The 18,891-nt window shown below is 44.8% G+C and overlaps 2 protein-coding genes across 2 annotated transcripts in view; both read left to right on the plus strand.

Moving 5' to 3' along the window:
* Positions 1 to 3,688: 3,688 nt before the first annotated feature.
* Positions 3,689 to 16,299, plus strand: LOC104313011 (torsin-1A-interacting protein 1). Its single transcript, XM_069789725.1, has 6 exons — positions 3,689 to 4,136; positions 4,442 to 4,510; positions 8,427 to 8,546; positions 9,872 to 9,928; positions 12,571 to 12,630; positions 13,710 to 16,299. The coding sequence occupies exons 1-6, from the start codon at positions 3,725 to 3,727 to the stop codon at positions 14,510 to 14,512; spliced, it is 1,521 nt and encodes a 506-aa protein (XP_069645826.1). The 5' UTR covers positions 3,689 to 3,724; the 3' UTR covers positions 14,513 to 16,299.
* A 174-nt stretch (positions 16,300 to 16,473) lies between these two features.
* CEP350 (centrosomal protein 350) overlaps positions 16,474 to 18,891 on the plus strand; it is an 83,713-nt gene continuing 81,295 nt past the window's right edge. The window contains exon 1 of the mRNA XM_069789714.1: positions 16,474 to 18,857. The gene's annotated coding sequence lies outside the window, so the exon portion shown is untranslated. The remainder of the gene's footprint in view (positions 18,858 to 18,891) is intronic.

Here is an 18,891-nt window from a genome sequence, read left to right on the forward strand (position 1 = left end):
CAGTCGTTCTCGAGAGCGTTCAGGAAACGATAACTCCTTTTTTGGCTGTATTTCTGAAACTCTGCGGTCGTGCAGACTTTCCTTCAGGCAAACTTGATGACTGGCTTCTTCCTGCGTAAAGCAGCAGCGTTGCAGATTTAAACAACTATATGACCATGAGGAGGGAACTGTTTTGACAGTTAATTTATGAAGATGAAAAGTACCACAAGAAAAACAACCTGAACGTATAGCCAGCAAACTCCAGACTCTTGAAATGTCCCGTTGTGCAAGTGCAGGGAGGCTGAGGAGCTGCGGGCTGTGAAATGGAGCATCTTTAGCATTAGCGTGGAGGGCAAAGGATGGGGGGACCCCCCTCAATGCTCCCCTTCCAGCATGGCCCAGACACTGCAACAGGTGAAGGTCAGAGAGAGTGCGTGTAGCTGCTCCTGGCCTCATTTGGGCAATGGCTTTCCAAAAAATGATGCTATGCCTTGCTGTGCCCGCACAAGGGATGGGTATGGTCCAACCCCTTCCCTATACCCGCCCCTGCCCAGGACACGTTTCATGGGAAGCGGCAGCATGGAGCAGGGCATGCCTGGGGGAAAGGCATCAGCGCAAGGAGCAGCAGCGCAGAGACTGCCCCCCCCCCCCCCCCCCGAAACTCAGTTTGCAGCCTCTTCACCAACATCCTCAGAGAAGCCCACCAGCAAATGGCTGAGTCGAAGCATTTGGAGAGGCAACTGAAACAGTGCTGTTAAGGAGCAGGCACTAAATGGCTAGGACTCCTCAATTTGGAGAGCAGAAGGCTGAAGAGTGGGATTTGACTAATACTAGGACTTGAGACACTTGTAAAACAGGTAAGAGGTTGGGTTCAAATGGGCAGAAAGAAATACTTCTTTATGCTGTGTGCAGAAAAGCTTACTGGCACAGGGGCCACAGAGGCAGAGAGTCAGAAGGTTCAAAAAAGGAGGAGTCTCACTTGTGGACAACAGGTCCATAAACAGATAGTACAGGACCAGGCAGGGGTGTACCTGGCAATGGGAGATGCCACGTAGGTGAAGCGTGTGAGCCCAGCCCCGACCCGTGCTCTGTCCTCCTTATGTTCCTGCAGCATCCAGCACTGTCTGAAAGAGCTTGTGTGTGCCACCTTGTTTGTGCCACCTTGTTTGTGCCCCCCTAGGCAGGACTGGCCAGAGGGTGCCCTGCTTCCTCGCTGTCTCTCTCCAGGCCTCCATGAGCCATCCCCTGCCCTAAGGCCAACTCTGCGTCCGTCCCTTGACCGTATTGTAACTGCTCAGTTATGAGACACATGCGTGTCATGCTACACTAAGGGGTAAGCATGCATGCGAGTATCAATACCAACACTGGTCATATCAGGAAGGTGAGAAGGCGTGAGGTGTGCGTGGGCACAGCGCATGTAGCAATAGCAGGATTGCACCTTCTCTCCAACAGCGCAGAAAGGCAGCGGCTTCCTCCGTCGCCCGCAGAGCCACCCTCCTGGTGGTGGCCAGGAGGGGACAGAGTCCACCTCCCTCCCTGGCAGATTCAGCACATTCCTTTATTGTGGCCAGCCTCTCCCAGGCTGCAAAACCAGGGAGGATGGCAAAGCAGGAAGGAAGAAGTCCGAGTGGCTGATCTGCAGAGGCCAAGATCTCCCTGAGGGCCCTGCTCTTGGTTGATGCCCATTTTGCATCCCAGCCAAAGGCAGTGCTTCTTGCCGTAAGTAACGAACAGCCAAGGTGGCCAAAGCGGACAGGGGCTGCAGGTGTCAAGGGCTTCATGAAAATCGAAGTATTTTACATCCCCCTGTCCCTACAGCCAGCCAGTCCCCTCACCAAGGGAGGCAATTGGGAGCACGCAGATGGAACGCCCTGTCCATAGAAGCACAAGTGTTGAAACCAGTGGTGGAACTCCAGCTCAGCAAGTGAAAGAGGCGAGTGCGTGACAATACCGGGGGGTAGTAGCTTCAGCCTGCGCGGGTTGAGAAGCCGGTTACTGAAAAGCTGCTTGGCAGGAGGATTAACTGGTGGGCCTAGGACATGAAGTCATCCACCACCACAGAACTGTTACAAAAAAGCGTGTTGACGTTGGGTAATGTTGCTTTTCTTCCTTTAGCATTCACAAAGTCATGGGATATGAGCTGGGATGTAGAATTGTAAGGTAACAAATCTGGTCTGTTTTTAACTCAAGTTTGACGGAGGATTTTATTTAAATAGGAATAACCTTTTCTCTCAATCTGCAGAAGAATCAACAGTGACTAGGTGAATTATAAAGGACACACTATGTAAATATTTACACAACATAATCATTTAGTAACTTTCTCTGGAAAATTGCGAATAAAGTGCCATTACCTGTAGCTATAGTTCTGCCCAGTCAGAAATCATGAGCCAGTCACCTGCAGTGCTTTTTCTACTTGCTTTGGGCTGAATGGACAGTTCAGCTGTATTTTGTTACATCCTCTTTTACTTTTGCTTTGGAAAACATTGGTCAGTGTCTGTGTTCTGCTTTTAGATCTTAAAAGAATTATGGTATTTCCTCTATTGCTGGTACAGGAGGAGGGATGCATAATTTATCTTCATAAATACTCACTTGCTTCTGGACGAAAGTGTAACATTTACAGGGGGCTAGTACAACATTAAAATTGTTTTTATTTTGAAATACATGTACAGATAAGACAGTTGCAGAAGACTGAAGAGCACTTCCCTCGCCCAGCCTTCTTGTTTGAGTGCACAGAACGTGTACACACCTACCCCCTGCAAAACAAGTACCACCAGAAGCAGCAAGCGTAAGTTATCCTGGAGCACTGTAGATTAAGATACTGCCATCACAGATGTCAGTATCGTCTTCCTCAATCCCGTCTTTAGCAGTATGTAGAAATCCTTTAGAATTTGTAAAAGGTACTCGGTTTGCTTAGCAACTTGTTTCCAAATTGGTCCTACGCTATTCGCTGCCCTGGCAGGCGTCTGTGCGGTGGTTACAGAAAACGCCTGTCCGCTGTCTAAAGGTGGGAAAACCAGGCACACACAGGCGTGTAATAGTTCCAGACGCTCTATCACAGTACACCGCAGCCCCACAGCGTGGGCGCTTTTTACTTGGGGCACCCTCCGCGGGAGACAACTGCGTGCGGGCGGCCTGCAGAGCGGGCCCGGCCAGCGGAGCCACGACGCTGTCCCTCCAGAGCCCCCCCCCCGCGCCCCCCGATTCGGGGCTCGGCCCACCCGCCCGCCCCGGCACACCGGAGGCAGCGCCCGGGCCCTCCCGCAGCGTCGCCCGCGGCGGGGGGACCCCGCCGGCTGCCCGGGCCCCTGCCCGCCTCGGCCCCGCAGGTAGGGGAACAGCAACCGCCCGACGGCGGCCGGCGCCTCTCGCCCTGCCCCGGCCGGCCGGCCCGCCTGCGTGAGCGCGGCAGCGGGCCGAGGCCCGCCCGGCGGCCTCGCCGGGCCCGGCCTCCCCTCAGGGGCCGCCCCCGCGGGGCCCCGCACGGACCGGGGGTAGGCCGAGGGGGCGGCTCGGCGCGCCGGGCGCTCCCTCATTTTTTTCACTGGAGGGCAGCCTCGGCGCAGCCGGGCCGCGGGACGGTCGCTCCCCGCCGCCCGGCCCTCCCTCGGTCCTCCTCCCGCCGGGAGGCGGCGGCGGCGGCAGCGGCAGGCTCCGGCGGCGGCCCCGCTCCCTCAGCGGGGCGGGGGGTGACGGGGCGGGGGGGGGGAGGGGGTTGGTGGTCGCGCGGGGCAGCGGCGCGCGGGCCATGGCGGGCCGGCCGATGTACCACGTGACGCCGCGGCGCCCCCTCCGCGCGCAGGCGGCGGCGGGCGGCGACGCGGCGGAAGCGTCGGGCGCTGAGCCCGCCCCGCGGCGGGAAGTGAGGTTCGCGGAGCCGCCCCCGCCGCGGGAAGGCGGCAGCTTCAGTCCTACGCGGCGCGGAGAGGCGGCAGCGGCGGCGGCGGGCGGCCGGGGCCGGGGCAGGGGCCGGCGGCGGCGGCGGCGCGGCGGCGGGGCGGCAGCAGCGGGCAGGATGGTGGGGGGCAGCGATGGGCAGGCTCCCCCGGACGCCACCGAGCTGAAGCGTAGGCGGAAGAGCCCCCGGTTGTCGGCGGCGCGGGCGGAGGAGGCCGAGGCGGAGGCCGCGGTCGAGCCCGGCCCCGGAGGGGCGCTGGAGGGTGAGCGGCGCGGGCGGGCGCGCGCAGCGCCTCGCGGTGGATCCCGCGGTCGAGGGCGCGGCGGGGCGGTGCGAAGTGGGGCGGGCGGGCGGGCGGATTCGCCCTCCCCCGCGGCCGCCCTGCCTGCGGGGTAGGGAGGCAGGGGCAGCCCGGGGGGGGTGCCGTCCCGGACAGTCCCGCGGGGAACACCGGGGTGTCCCCGTGAGTCCGAAAGGGGCGTTCGGTGCTCTTGGAAGGCTGGAGGCGGGTGGGCTTGGACTGAGCTGCCCGGCCTTGCTGCGCCCTTCACCTGTTTCTCGTTTCAGGAGACGGGAGTCACTTTGGGAATCCAGACTCCTTGACTCGACCCCCTATAAAAGCATGTAGGTCGGCAGGTAGGTGTTAACTCGGAGAGGTTACTGTGTGCGCCGCTTGCAAAGGTGCTGAAAGGCACAAGACCGGCGCAAAGGGAGTTTATTGGGTTTTAGCTCCTTTGCAGGTTTTACCGTGGTCCTGGCGTACAGGTGAGGAAATCCTGCTGCGGTTTTTATTCCCTGCATAAGAGACGAGGAGTCCTTCTCGGCCTTCCAAAAGGATCGGTGCCTGTAGAGCACGCTGAAGCCAAGCCCTTAGGTGGCTGTTTTACCTAGCGCGTCACTTGGAATACTATTTTTTCACAGCATTAAAATGGGGAATAACTGATTGTACTAATACTGCTTGGTTTTTAAAGACTGAATTTAAATAAAGTATCTTGAGCTGCAAAAATAGATCGCTGTAAGACTGTGCTCTGTACAGTGAGCAACATTGTTTGTGGGGAAGTGCATAATTGGGGCTTGCCTGTCCTTTCTCTGAAGCACCAAGCATTCACTGGTACTTGCTCTTGGATGCTGGGCTGGACAAGCTGTTGTGTTAGCTCTGCGTGGCACCTTCTTGTTTCTTTAGTTGGTGAAAACTGTATCCTTCTCAAAACTTCAGAGAGATGCTGACTTTGTGTAATACAGTCACGTGGCTTTAGCCTGTCATTCCGTCAGAAAGCTGCAAGCAAATTGTATTTCCTTCCCTTTTAATCTGTTGGTCTATTTTGAGTTGGACTGTATACAGTGTTAGTATGTGGCAGTTCTCAGATGGATGAGTTGGGCTAGCCTGAGACTAGTACCATTCCCATCAGTGTTCCTGTGACAGGGCTGTTGCCAAGCTCTTTTGTTACAGCTGCAGTGCATGGCCTTAATTATGTGGCATTGCCCTTAAAAAGGGCTGCCAATATTATGTTTCAGAAGGAAAATTTCCAGGAGGTGTGGAAAAATCTTATCTTGAGGGAGGAGGAGAGAGGTTATGAGTATTTCCTTGGGAAAGTACAAAGGTTTATCTGTGAAAAAAAGCTGTGGGAAGCTGTTACTCCCAAATGATGGCTAGCAGGTATTAACATGCTTAGTATTTTAAATGTGGCTGGGCTGCTTTAGGAGGTACAGCTGAGTGTTTTGGTTTTTTTTTTTTTTAATATAGACGTCTCTAAAAATGAGGCTGGGGGAGAGATGTCCTCCCCCCATGTCCCTGAGCTCTTAACAGCGGTATTTGATTATAGTCACAGCGGGCATAAAAGTATGATGTTAAGAGACCCTAATGCTTTATATAGAAGCAAAGGAGTAATTTCCACCCTCACAGTCTTCCTGCCTGTAGCTATATGGTATTGGTTTTTTTTCTGCAGAGTTTAGGGGAGTGCAGGGTCTGTGGGGCAGCAGGACAAGTAGGGTGGATTTTTGTAAGGATGTAATTGTCATGCTTCCCGGAGAGCAGAGTGGAAGCAAAACCACAACTTGAGAAACTGGTTTCTGGCTTCTGCTTAGAGGTTTTAAATATAGATTAGAAACTTGCTTCTAGAGCTAAAATGCTTTAAGAGTCTATAAACACTGCCTCGAATCAGGCATCTTCTAGATCAATGAGCTAAAGATACATGCTAGTGATCTCTGTTGAAGTTGTCTTAAAGTATGCAAGTAGAGTGTATGACTGTACGAGTTAAAGGAAGGCACTAGGTGTTCTGGGCACTCAAGTTTGTGCTGTCTGTAGTTGCAGTGGAACATTGCAGCAAGTGTGTTGCAGGCTTATCTCTGTGTTGAAAAAGTTTGAACCCACAGGGATAGATATGTACTAGACTTAAAAGAACAAGTTCCACTGTGTTAAAATAGTGGCTTTATATTTTGGTTTATAAACCTGTAGTTTATGAACTCGCAGATTTCTAATCCCTTTGATTAAACCAGTGTATGAAATGGGGACAGTAAGAAGATCACTCTCTCTTGGCAGGTGACTGTGCAGTAGGTGGCTCTCTAAGCAGATTTAAGGTGGATTGGAATATCCTCACTAGCTGCCTGGTAGGCAGGAATGATCCTTTGGGTAGGAGGCTTAAGGCCTTGTAAGGAAAGAACAGGCATGTCTGGGCTGGAATTTTTATATATTTCTAGGGAAGTTAAACTTCATAAAGGGGGAGTTTACTTTTCTCTGTAGGGGATGCCATGTGTGCTGTCTGCTTGCACTAATATTCTTCCTGTTTGTGATACCCACTGTTACAGAAGGTGCTGATTCACAAGCTGTCTTCATGTGAGAAATGAAGTTGTATATATTTAAGTCTTTCCTTTTTACAACAGCTTTTAAGAATGCTTTGAGAGACATAGAGTACTGATTGATGCAAAGAAGGGGAGAAGAATTAAAAAGTATGGACTGCATGAGTAGCCCTCTTTACATTCCTAGATCTTTCTGGTCTTGTGGTTTACTAGCTGCCACTACTAGTGAGATTTTCCTTGCAAAACCTCAGTATGTAGTGGAATATTATGGGTATGTTGTTTGGCATTCCTGAAGATCAAGTAATTTGGTGAGTACCTTCATTCTTAGCTTGGTGGGAAATCAGTCACTTAACAGCTTTTTAAGATGGTTTTGAAAAAAATATGGTATCCCACTCGCTATGTGCAAATACTGTTGTACCTGTGACTTAATATCTTAGTTTAAAACTTACAGTTGTCTCCCTTGTTTGTGTTTTGGGTTTTTTGTTTTGTTTTTTGTGTGGTTTTTTTTTTCCCTTGTATGCTTCACATACACGGGCATGCTAAAGCTGCTGGAACATATTAGAAAAAGGCTGTTTTCTTTCTTTGAAGTAAAATTAATAAACACTAGGTGGCAAGCCATGCGTTGCCCTCATGCATATGGTAAAAGAGCTATAGAAACACATTAAACCCTTGGAGAACCCAGTACTGTTAAAAGAGTAATAGGGCCCAGTGTTGAATGTCACAGAGAAAAAAGTTTCATCAATTCTATTCTTCCCTTTGTTGTTTCCTCTGCTTATGCCTTTCAGCTTGATCGCTGTTGTCATGATCTCTGTTCCACAGCTGTACTACAGCTTTCATTCCATACCTGAACCTTTTTCACTCCCCCCCCCATGTCCCCCCCTCCCTGAATCTGAGCAACCATGTGGTTGCACTTTATCCTTTCAAACCTCTTCTCCTGGTGTTCTGCTTTTGACTGGCTTTCCAGCCCTGACCTTTGCTCTGTGACTTCTGTCATCTTATAGGGCTTTATTCTTTCTAGCTAGTAACATTAACTAAGTAGGGTTTTACTGTCTAAATGGCTGTGTACTTTGGTAAACAATCTAAAGGTGTTGGTGTAGATTTTTCCCAGCTGCCTGAGGGGATTAAGTTAGGAGCATAGGTGCCCTAGATTGCCATTATGGTTAATGAGAGAGAGAAAGAGACCCAACTAAAGGGTGACTTGGACTACATAAAAAGGGGACTTATGTTCTGTATTTGTTTTTCTCTCTCTTCCCTTCTGCCTAATGCTATGGAAGACAGCACAATTATTGTTTGCAAATTGTGTGCCCAAAGCTGTGGGAAAAATTCTCTTTACTCCCATGCTTGTGTATTTAAGAGTTTACACTGAATCCCTTTAGTATAAGGCATTTCCTGGCTGTTAGCATTTGGTGTCTTGATGTCTGGCTTGTTTTTTTTTCCCCAAGTGTTTTTAAGCCAAGGACTCCTAAAAATAAAAAAAAACCAAACAAAACTAAGAAAAAAAAAAAGCGTGTGGTGGTGTAGACAGCTATATTTGTAGTGAACTCAAATTTACCATAAGCTTTTCAAGTCTTAGTTGCTTTTGGTTACAGTTTAAGAAAGTAATTCTTGGGAGATCACAACTTGAAAATCACTGATTTTAGATCATGTATGTTCTGAAACTATGTCTTGGTCCTTCAGTTTTGTGATGCTATGAGCACAAATGATACTGCACCTATACCAATCCTCTTTTTCTTTTTTCCTTTTTGCCTCCTGACAGGCAGTTCTTCAATTCACTTTCTTCAAGAGAATCCAATAAAGGAAAAAGCAAAGGTTTATGACGGTAACGAACCCGAGAAACCAGCAGGGCATCAACCAAACATTTATACGCCGTTAAAAGGTAACAACACTAGTTTTATCAGTACCTTCTCCGTGTAACCTTAGTTCATGTACTAAATGATTGCTTAAATGTGCTAATATGACATTCTTTCAGTTTGGTGACAAAAGGGGGAGTTGTTGAGTTGAAATCCGAATGGATGAAGAAGTTAAAAAAAAATATTTTTTTTCAGGGTATACTCTTGCCCATGAGCCAAACTAAGTATGTATTGTAGTATGACAGTCATCTGCTTGGGTGTAAAACCTTAAAGTTCAAGAAGGCGCAGTTTTAAACTTTGATAAATACATAGCTGTCTGTTTTTTGAAAAGCAAAACAAAAAGATGAGTAATATCATATCTGCTGCAAAAACTGTTATGAGAGCAGATCTTTAATTGCCTCAGGCAAAGCAAAGCAAAACTGTTCTTTTTCTAAAAAGATGAGTTACTTTTGACTTTAGCAGGGGAAAGCTGACTATACCAAGTGATTTCAAAGCAAGGGAGCACTTTTTCTGTTCATTGCTCAAGATTGTACTCGTTATGTGTTACAGAAGTGATAGGGAAATACAATGATGAGGAAAATATGGGATACTTTTTAGCCCAGCAAAAGGTAGTTATGTTACCACACATGGTTTGAATACATCCAAATAGATACATTAGGTAAGGGAGGTTTTTAGGAGAGCTGGCAACTGGTCAGAGAGTGAGGTAGTAGCTTGTGTTCATTCTGTCAGTAACAGTCCTAATCATACAGTGTTTATGGGAGAGCGCTGAAAGCAATTGTGAGCACAGGCTGGCAAAACACAGACGTGAACCAGGTAGCTGAGATGTGCACAAGAACACATCTGTGTCAGTCTGCTGCAGCTAAGAACATGCCCATGTTTGCTGGAGTCCCCCAGGGCTGATAGCTGTGTTGTTAAGGTGATAGCTTTACACTGTTTATTTTTGTTTTTCCCTCCCTGCTGAATAGTTTTGGTTTCAGAAGTGAAAAGTCTGGTACCCTCCATTAGTAATCAAGTAATGCTGCTAATTTCCCATCCTTTGCATTTTATCATTATTGCATTGTTACTTTTTTAAAGAAAAAATAGGAAGGATAGTTTTGTGTCATATTGGGAAAAGCAAGGTGAAGGGCCAAATTAAGCCTTTTCTATGAGATAATACTAGTTTTCTCCCATCTACAGCGGGGTCCAAGAGGCTGTCATATGGCGCAGGCTTGGTTTGGCAGCACAGCATATACTCCTCCCCTAATAGCCTTTCAAGATTTAATAGAAAGAGCTAAAAGAATGTATGGCTTGTCTGTCTTATTCTGAACTCTGATGTGATAGGCAAGTTCTTTCATTTATGCTTTGCTTTCAGAAAGAAAGGCTGACTTCCTTGAGAAAAATCAAGAGCACCACTCAACTACATCACAGAGTAAGTAAAAAAAAAAGATACCTAGTCTTTCCCTGTAATTAAGTGAAAAGTACAGAATTCTTTTCCTTTCCTCTGCTTATGGTTTTTCTTGAGCTCTGGGACACTCTGTCTGGGAAGGTGGAAAGGGACCCAGGAGGCAAATCCAAATGGAAGCTGGAGAAGGCAGGACATGCCAGAGCCCTTCTATGAGGTTATTCAACTTGCTGACCACAGAAAATGACCCACTTTTTCTTTTTTTCTTTTTTTTTTTTTTTCTTCTTTTTTGGCTGAGTTAGGAAATGGAGTTGACTCATGGGACAATCAGTAAGTGCAGAGCATGTACTACTAGTGGCATTGGGGTGAGCTGAGGAAGGGAACAAAACCTTCACCTTTTGGTAGCAGTGAATGCTAGATTAGTTTGTACACATCACCTTCCCTTCTAGCCTTTCCCTGAGTAATGGTGGCCTGCTATGATTGAATTAGTTGTCTTAGACTCCTGGAGAGGAGCAGCTTTGTTCTTTGCTGGTAAACTCCAGTCTGTTTGTCTAATGACCAATTCCTTGTGTTTCAGATTTTTATCTTTGGTTGTTTTTGTGGATTTGTTGGTTTGGGTTTTTTTTCTCCTCTTGGAAGAGTACTTGAAGAGGGAAAAAAAATGTTCTGAATTCTTAGTAGCCTTCTGTTCTTAATGTCTTGGCACTTGTTTCTATCCTGAACAGGTATAGCTAAACAAAGTCTTGTAAATCAAAATTCAATCCGGAGAACCTGGGGGAGGTTTGTTCGAGGTTTTTTGGTGGGTTGTGTTTTTGTGGGTGTTTGTTTGTTTTTTGGTTTTTTTTTTTGGTTGGGTTTTTTTTTTTTGAAAACCACAGTGCCTTCTGGAAGAGAAGCTCGTCTTGTAGTAGCCGCACATCTGTGAAACGCCTTTGAAAAATGAATTGATGCTGGGAGTTCTTGCTAGTCTGGTACTTTTTCTTTCCTGTCCCAGAGGTGATAGGTGCTGCAGGAGTGACCAGTTTGGTGGTGGGTGAAGAACTTCGGAAAATCACTTGAAAATCTGAAAGCTCTAAGGTGTCTGCCGGAGTTAGGCATTTTGAGTTAGGCAAGACAAATAATTTGCTTGGCCTTTGTGCAAATTGTGTTGTAAATAAGGCAAGATTCTTAGGTAGGATAGGATCTGTTTTTAGACTGTTTATTGAAATATTTTTTCCTTTAGGGTATGAATCATAGCTGTCTCCTAAATATGAAACCTAGTCTCTGCAAATAGGGCTACATTGTAAAATATTACAGAATTGAAGTGATTTTGATCCGTTAACTATGAGAAGACTATATAAGCTTAGTTACAAGCTCCATGTCTGTGCCCTATTGGGGTGGGGGGTTGAAAATACAGAACAGTGTAGCTCATTAAGCAGTTAAGCTCCAGCTTAAACCAGAGCTGTTTTTAGCACCTTCTGTGATTTACATTTATACAGAAACAAGGTTATAGGATTTATTTTAGTGTTTTTGAAATAACTACTGCAGGGTGTGTTTGTTCAATTTATTCTCAATAGTGCCATTGACAGTATCCTGATTTGGTTATATATTATTAAAGAGCCTTCAGCTTTGAACCAGTTGCTGTAGTTCACAAGGAGCCAGAAATTCTCGTGTCTTTTTAATTAACTGACTAAATGCTGAAAACATGCTGACCAATAATTGCACTGTATATATTCATACTGGTCTCTTGGGAAAGTTGTTCATAACCCTCTTTTATGGATAATGTCTCTTGTACTTCGCTGTCTGAGCCCATTTAAATAGATAGACCAAAAGTATATTTTGAAGTTGAAAGCTTGCATTTTGTTCTAAAAGCACAATTCATCCCAAGAAACTGACTGCTGATGAAGCAGGCCTCTGACCCAAGCTAGATGGAGAGGGAATATGAGACTATGCCTTTAACATACCGCTTCGCTTTTGCTACTTACATCTTGCATTATGTTGTTTTTCTAGTATTTGTGTTAATGGAGCGTCCATTTTTCTGTCCTTCAAATTCTTGAGCAAAGTCAGGAAACTTAACTGGGACATGGGATCCTTGTGCAGAAAATAACAGGTGGTTAAAACTCTGTTGTTTTGTCATCTTGTACTTTAAATGACTCCGTTTTTATTTCTGTAACTTTTCAAGAGTTAAAAATCTTCCGGGGTGATTTGTGATAGGTTTGGGACTTGTGCTTTTTATGCAAGATTCTCAAGATGGCTTAAGAACTGACATTTGGCAAATAGCGTATATGGAGAGTTGGTCTGCCAGTTGAATGAGACTTCTCAGGCTAGTAATAGTGGTGAATGTGTCATTTTCCTTGCTCAAGACAAGCCTTGCTTGAGCACGGGAGGGTGAATGAAGAGAACAGAAAGCCCCAGACTTGATACAGCCTTACCCAGGATGAGGTCACAGTCTCACCTTTGCTCCTACTTAGCAGGCCTGCATTCGCTTCAACAGGGTTTTATGCAAAGGTGCTTTGTTAACCTTCCTGTAAGCTTTGTAGAATTTTGTGTGTAAAAGCATAACTAAGAACAGCTTTTTGTTGAAAATAATGCAGTTTGATTTCAACTCCCTGCTATTTTCCCCACTGGAAGATTGGTTATAATTGTTGTCTTAGTATTTTTCTCACGTTCCTTTCTTAATCTCTCAACAGGCAGAACTAAATTTCGAGATCAGCCCAGTATAGGGAAGCAGTCACAGCCTTTGGCCACAAGTAAGACTTCTGCTTTCACTTCTATTTCATGCTTGTGTTACATTTAACCATTTTCATGCCTGTCCAAGTACTCGATTTCCTGGTAGCTGGTGTTAAACTGAGGGTCCTTGCCAGAACAGATGACTTGCTTGCTAGGGCATGTGTTTTCAGCACGAAGGAAGGGTGTTGTATAATAGGTAACAATTCCACCTGAATTTAAGGTCTTCCATCTATAGTGTTTACAAGATTTGCTGCAAGATTAAAACTGAGGCAGACCTAGTGGTGTTCTTATTTAACAGTTGTTGTGTTGCTGTCCTGCTAAAAATTAGGATATAAAAAGGTAGCATAAGGTATACAGTTCTTTCCTGTTTCCAGGGTGGTTGGTATATTTTGCCACTGATTTTACTGGGAACAGAATCAAGCCTTATGCTCGTAGTAGGTCAAACAAGTGTTAATTTAACTGTTAAAATACAAAATCAAATCAAAATATCTGATACTCTATATGCTTCCTGTGCACTGTTTGCTGTGTGTACTCTTTGTGAAGCTGACTGATCCAAAGACCACAAACGTTTTCTAATAGTGTTGATCACTAGTGTCTAAGATGCAAATACTGCTGCAGAAACTATTTTCATCCTTATGGGGACAGGGAGGAGAAATAGCAACACAGAAGCAATTCTGGCGATGCCAGGTTTTGTATAGGGCTTTTTCTGCAGAGCCTAAATGTGGGGAAAAGCTTGACTTTTTCAGAACCATTTTAAGCTCTTAGTTTGGATTTGATTAAATAGAATGGAGTATTGATAAACTTTCAGAAGAGCTCCTTTTTCAGAAGAATGTCCAATTGCTTAGTCAAGCTGGCAATGCATAAAAATGTCCATTTTTTAATGCTGTCGCTTCACTGAGTTGCTAAAGAGGTTCAAGGTGGTTTTGGTTGTTTTTTAACTAGAAGATCTTCTTTATGCTCTTCAACTACTGTACCAATAGCTTGAGAGTGGGATGAGAGTTCATTGAATTCTACTCTTTTCTCTTATTTTCCTCTCGCTTGTTGACTTCTGACTCCTTTTAAAACATTGTTTTCTTCTGTTTGCTCCTCCTTTCAATAGATGATGGTGAATCGCAGAGTGGATTTCACAAAAGCTGGACTTTGTTACTGGTTCTGTTAATTAGCATCCCATTGCTTTATGTCCTGTGGAGTGGAATGCCAAGTCTTCTAGATGCAACTTTGTCAAGTAGAGATACTCAAATTTTGGAAGCGTTTCGGGCTCGGATGAAGAAACTAAAAAATACTTACCAAAGTCAGGACCCCAATCTGTGGAAAAGAACCCATGTGTTCCTTGAGAAACATCTTAATGCTTCTCATCTGCATTTGGAGCCGGCCATCTTACTGTTCACAGCTGGCCAAGAAGCTGAGAAAGCGCTGAGGTGCCTAAGTAATGAGATTGCTGATGCTTTTGCCTTCTCCCAGAATGCTACTACAATCAAAATTAATGGGGCAGACAAAGCCATATTGGATAGTGACATTGTCAAGCTGGAGGTAGATAATGAGCTCAGCTCTGGGTTCAGAGAAGGCAAGAAGGTAGCAGTGGTGCATCGATTTGAGTTACTGCCTGCAGGCTCCACCTTAATCTTTTACAAGTACTGTGACCATGAAAATGCAGCATTTAAGGACGTGGCTCTTCTGCTGACAGTTCTCCTGGATGAGCAGTCCCTAAGAAAGAGTCTCACATTGCAAGAAGTTGAGGAGAAAGTCCGGGATTTCCTCTGGGCGAAGTTTACCAGTTCAGATGTTCCTAGTTCTTATAACAGCATGGACACAGATAAGCTGAGTGGACTGTGGAGCCGTATATCTCATCTTGTGTTGCCTGTTTGGCCTGAAAAGGGCCTCCCTGTGGAGGGATGCACATAAAAGTTACTGGAGAGGACTTAGGAAAGGAGGATGACAGAAAATGTATGTTGTAATGGCTGAACAGGGAAGAACTTACTGTGGCTGCTGAGCTCAGACAGCATACAGTCCTTTCTGTGCAGAGAAATTCCACCAGCTACCAGGGTTGTTTCTGCTAAAGTAACTGGAACTTCTCTAAATCAACTGCAGAATGTAAGCAAGGAACTTGCTGGTTGTTGGTAAGTTGTGTTCAGTGACTTATTCAGGCTTGGTGTCCTGGAGCTGGAAGTAAGTGCCCACTAGTGCAGAACCACACATCTGCTTCTGAAGCTGTCTTGGTGCACTATTGGCTTTGTTATGAGGATCCTTTTCTGGTGGTGCATAAAGCTGGTATTGCGTTTGACAAGGTAATAGGATGCAAAAACATCACCTTCATCTGCCAGAATTGCTTGCTTCTAACATAAGAAAAAACATAAACTGAAAAAGATAATAAGGTGATTTGAGTCTAAGCACAAGCTTTTTCTTGATCCTTCGGATCACAGCATAGATGTTAGCTGTCTCTGGTGACTTCTAGAAATGGCTAAATTGCTTGAAAGATTTGTGACTTGTAGAGGACCTTTCAGCAAGCATTTCTTCCTTAAATGAGCCTGCCCCAGACAGTTTTGGAGAGTGAGAAAAGCCAAGGTACAAAGGTTTGCTTAATGTTAGTTGTACTGATGTCAGTTAAATAATCCCTCAGCACCTCTTTGCCTCGCTGCTTCCAGGAATTCTCTGCTCTTTGTCAAAGTTCTGCAAGTCTTAAAATTTGGGGGAAACTGATAAAATGTCAGCTCTGTGTGTGTACTATCTCCTTTCCAAACAAAACATTAGGAAGACATAGGTTATTTCTCATTTTAATAAGATAATTATTTTTGCATCAAGAGATTTTATTTATTTGTGGTACTCGGTATCCTAGAAAAATAACCTTTCTTCGTGTGTCTGCATATAACCTGCTGCTTGCTGTATAAGCTTCTAGTGAAGAACAGATTTGCAATGCATGTTTTTAAAATACATTTTTTAGCATGCCTCATGCTGAGAATCCCTCACAGCAGACTAAAAACATGTACTTGTTTCTATTGTAAGTATTTTGTGTAAAAAAAAAAAAAAAAAAAAAAAAAAAAAAGAGAGAATTGCAGCACTTCCATTTCATTGCTGTTAACTGTATGCTCTTGAACTATTGGTCCATGTGTATTTGGTTTTATTGCATATGAAGGAACATGTGAAGACTGCTCTCAAATTAATGGGATGTTTTCTTATAACAGCTGAGAGATTAGTGGCTCTTGGACCCATCCTTTATTCACAAGCCCCTTGAGCTGTCCTGTTGCAAAAAGTCCTTCTTAACCAGGAATACCTCTTGAGGTGCTGGAGCTTCTGGCTTTGTGCAAGCAAAGGTTTGGGGTGTTAAGTGGAATGGACCAAAATCACCTTAAGCATATAGAAGAACACAGTATGAGAAACACAGAGCTGTAGTCGCTTAAACCAGAGGTGGATTCGTTCTAACCACTGAGGGCCAGCAAGGTGCAGTGCTTTTTATTTTAATGGGAAGAAATATAAACAGTAAAAAGACATGGAATTGCTGCTGTTCTGGATGTTTAAGGATAGCTCAGGAAGGAAAAGATGGCATTTACATTTTGGACATTTCACTGGACAAATGTTTTTTGAAAAAACAACTGTGACGTATTTCCAGGTGTGTCCTGATAGCATATTTGTTTGTATATTATGTAAACTATTTTAGTAATCATTAAAAATAAATATACTTTTTTGTTTTATAAGCTGTTTTAAGATTTGCCCATTGAAGTGGTCAGACTTTTTTTTTTACATGTTTAAGATTGTTCCTTTTACCTTTGACCAAATACAGACGCCTAAAACACAACCTTTTGCAAAATTTAGAACTTTTTAGAGTGGAGTAGTAGATACTGGGATGCAGATGCATGTATTTGATAATATCAGGGCTTTTCTCTAATAGGGAACATTTCAGGAAATTGTAATAGCTCTGAATTGTTTTTTACTTGGTGTTCTTGTACTAATTCCTCAGTTCTGATTTCAGCTGGAACTAATGATAAGATATGGTTCGCTTGTTTCATTAGTCTGACACAAGAGTCAGCAGCTGACAAAAGGGATGACTTCATTCTTGTTCCACTCCTAGCTGCATGTTCCTGTACCTCTGCTGTTGCAAACTAGTGCACTGTGAACTGACTGGAGGGACAGCCTTACTAAAAACTAGCTTAGAAAAAAGGTATATAATTAGCAGAATTGGCAACCACAAAAAAAGACTGTTATGACATGAAGGCAGGAGATTCCATGCTCTTATACAAATAAAACATATGTAATCCAGGTTATTTTCTGTTTCTGAAACTGCCTCCTCCCCCCCCCCCCTTTCAAGACAAAATAGGAAGGTGCCTGGAAACTAAAGACTTAATGTTCTACTTAATGTTGTGCCAGACAAAGGAGAATCACTTTGTTGTTGTTAACTGTAGGGAAAGTGAGGTGTATTTCCAAATATATGGTGTGCTGCTTGGTCTGGAAGAATCAAAAGCAAGATGGTATATACAGTAGCCCCTTCTGGAGGAGGGGAAAGGTTTAGGATTAGAAGACTGTTCCTGCTCTTGAAGTAGTAGGTCCTTTTTGTAGCATTTTGTGGCTTTGTCCTTAAAAGGCTCTCATTAAATATCCACAGGTACTTAATGCAGATCTCATTAAGTAACTCCTCCTCAGCCAGAGGTGAAGAGTAATGTCTGTCTGTGTTGCTCACAGGCAGCTGATTACTATCCTCCTTGTATAATTATTTCATTGCCTGCAGCAAACATAGCCATTTGATGTTTTCCAAACTGTTAAATACTTTGCCTTCTTCTAGACAAATCTCACTTCTGAAGTTGAACTGTCCCTAACTGTCAGCAGATTGGCAAATTAAATAGTCTGTGACAGCAAAAATGTGCTTACATGGAGCGAAGACACCAGGTCTGGCCTTGGGACTGAGAAGGGGATATTTCTTCTTCTGTGGGCTTACAGCATACAAATTTTGGACAGAACACGATCTTTGGGGAGCTGAAGCAGCTACACACCAATTTGCAGACAAAATTTCCAGTATTCTGCAAATTGGACTGGAAAACGCTGTCAGACTGTGCCTTGGGTTGCGAGCAGACACCTGCAGCTGGCAAGAATCCCCTTGCAGGTAGCCAGCCCAGGCAGAAGGTGGAGCGTGGCCCCTCTTCTGCTACTCCTGCTGTTGCCTTTGAGCACCTGGAGGATGGCAATACCTATATTGTCTTCACAGTGGATGTTGTGAAAGGGACCTAGAACAATGTGCAGCCCTGTCTGTTGTTACCTTGTCTCTCACACCCTGCTCTGAGTCACATTGCACTGAGCAGTGGAGTTCTGAGCATGCTAAGCAAGCAGGTTCGTTAAAAGGGCTACTCTTTTTCCCCCATTTTTTCACACCAACGAAAGCATTTGCTCATTTTCCACAAATGAAAAAAAAAAAAAAGGGTATTTGGTTTGAACTAATAATTCAGCTCAAACTGAGTGCAGAAGGCAAGGTGAGCTCCGTGTTAAGGTAGGCATAAAAGTATTTGCTGTACAGATTGTAGCTGTACACACCATCTGCAGTGCAATCGCCAGCATGCTGTATTTAGGAAAAAAGAATCTGGTTTTGGAGGTGTGTAATGATACATAAACAACTTGCCCGATTCTGTGCTGAGACCTTGTAGCACAGCTGGAAAACTATAAGAACAAATCTGAAATGATCCCTTTATTTTATAAGCCCAAATCAAGCACAGAACAATTTTTCACGCATTGTTTCTGCTGTAAGACAAACTGCAAAACTAGGAGGAAGAAGAGGTTTGTGTGTGTGTCCTGTGGTCCTCACAGCTGTCTTGTGTCTTGTTTTATTGTCAGCTCCTGACAGTTGGATTTATAATTGAATACTTGGAAAACCTCATTCCATGTCCAACAGGTGGAAGCACCCTTCCCCAAATTCCTCCATGGCTCTTGGGAGCCATGTCAGTCAAGGAAAGGGAGGGGGAGAGTCTGGGGGGCTCGAGCTGATCTTTCAGCTGCAATAGCCAGCTGCCTCTTTCTAATTTTAGAAGGGGTGTGCAAGAGTAGTATGGAGTGGAAAACTTTCCAAACCTCTCTCTTAAAGCTGCAATAACCAAGTTAGCACAAGATGAGATTGTGGCTCTTTCAACTTACTATCTGTTTCCATCCACCACTTTCAGTGCTTCGGCAGTGCTTGCTGTGGTTATCTCCGCTGCTTTGCAGTTTAGTGAGCAGTTCATGAAACTGGAGTGTGTTCCGTTCTTCCTTTTCTCTCAGCTGTGGCTGTTTGCAGGTAAACAGTTTCTTTATTTCTAATCTCAGAGAAT

Source organism: Haliaeetus albicilla, chromosome 8 (genome assembly GCF_947461875.1).
Source record: "Haliaeetus albicilla chromosome 8, bHalAlb1.1, whole genome shotgun sequence".
Lineage (NCBI taxonomy): Eukaryota > Metazoa > Chordata > Aves > Accipitriformes > Accipitridae > Haliaeetus > Haliaeetus albicilla.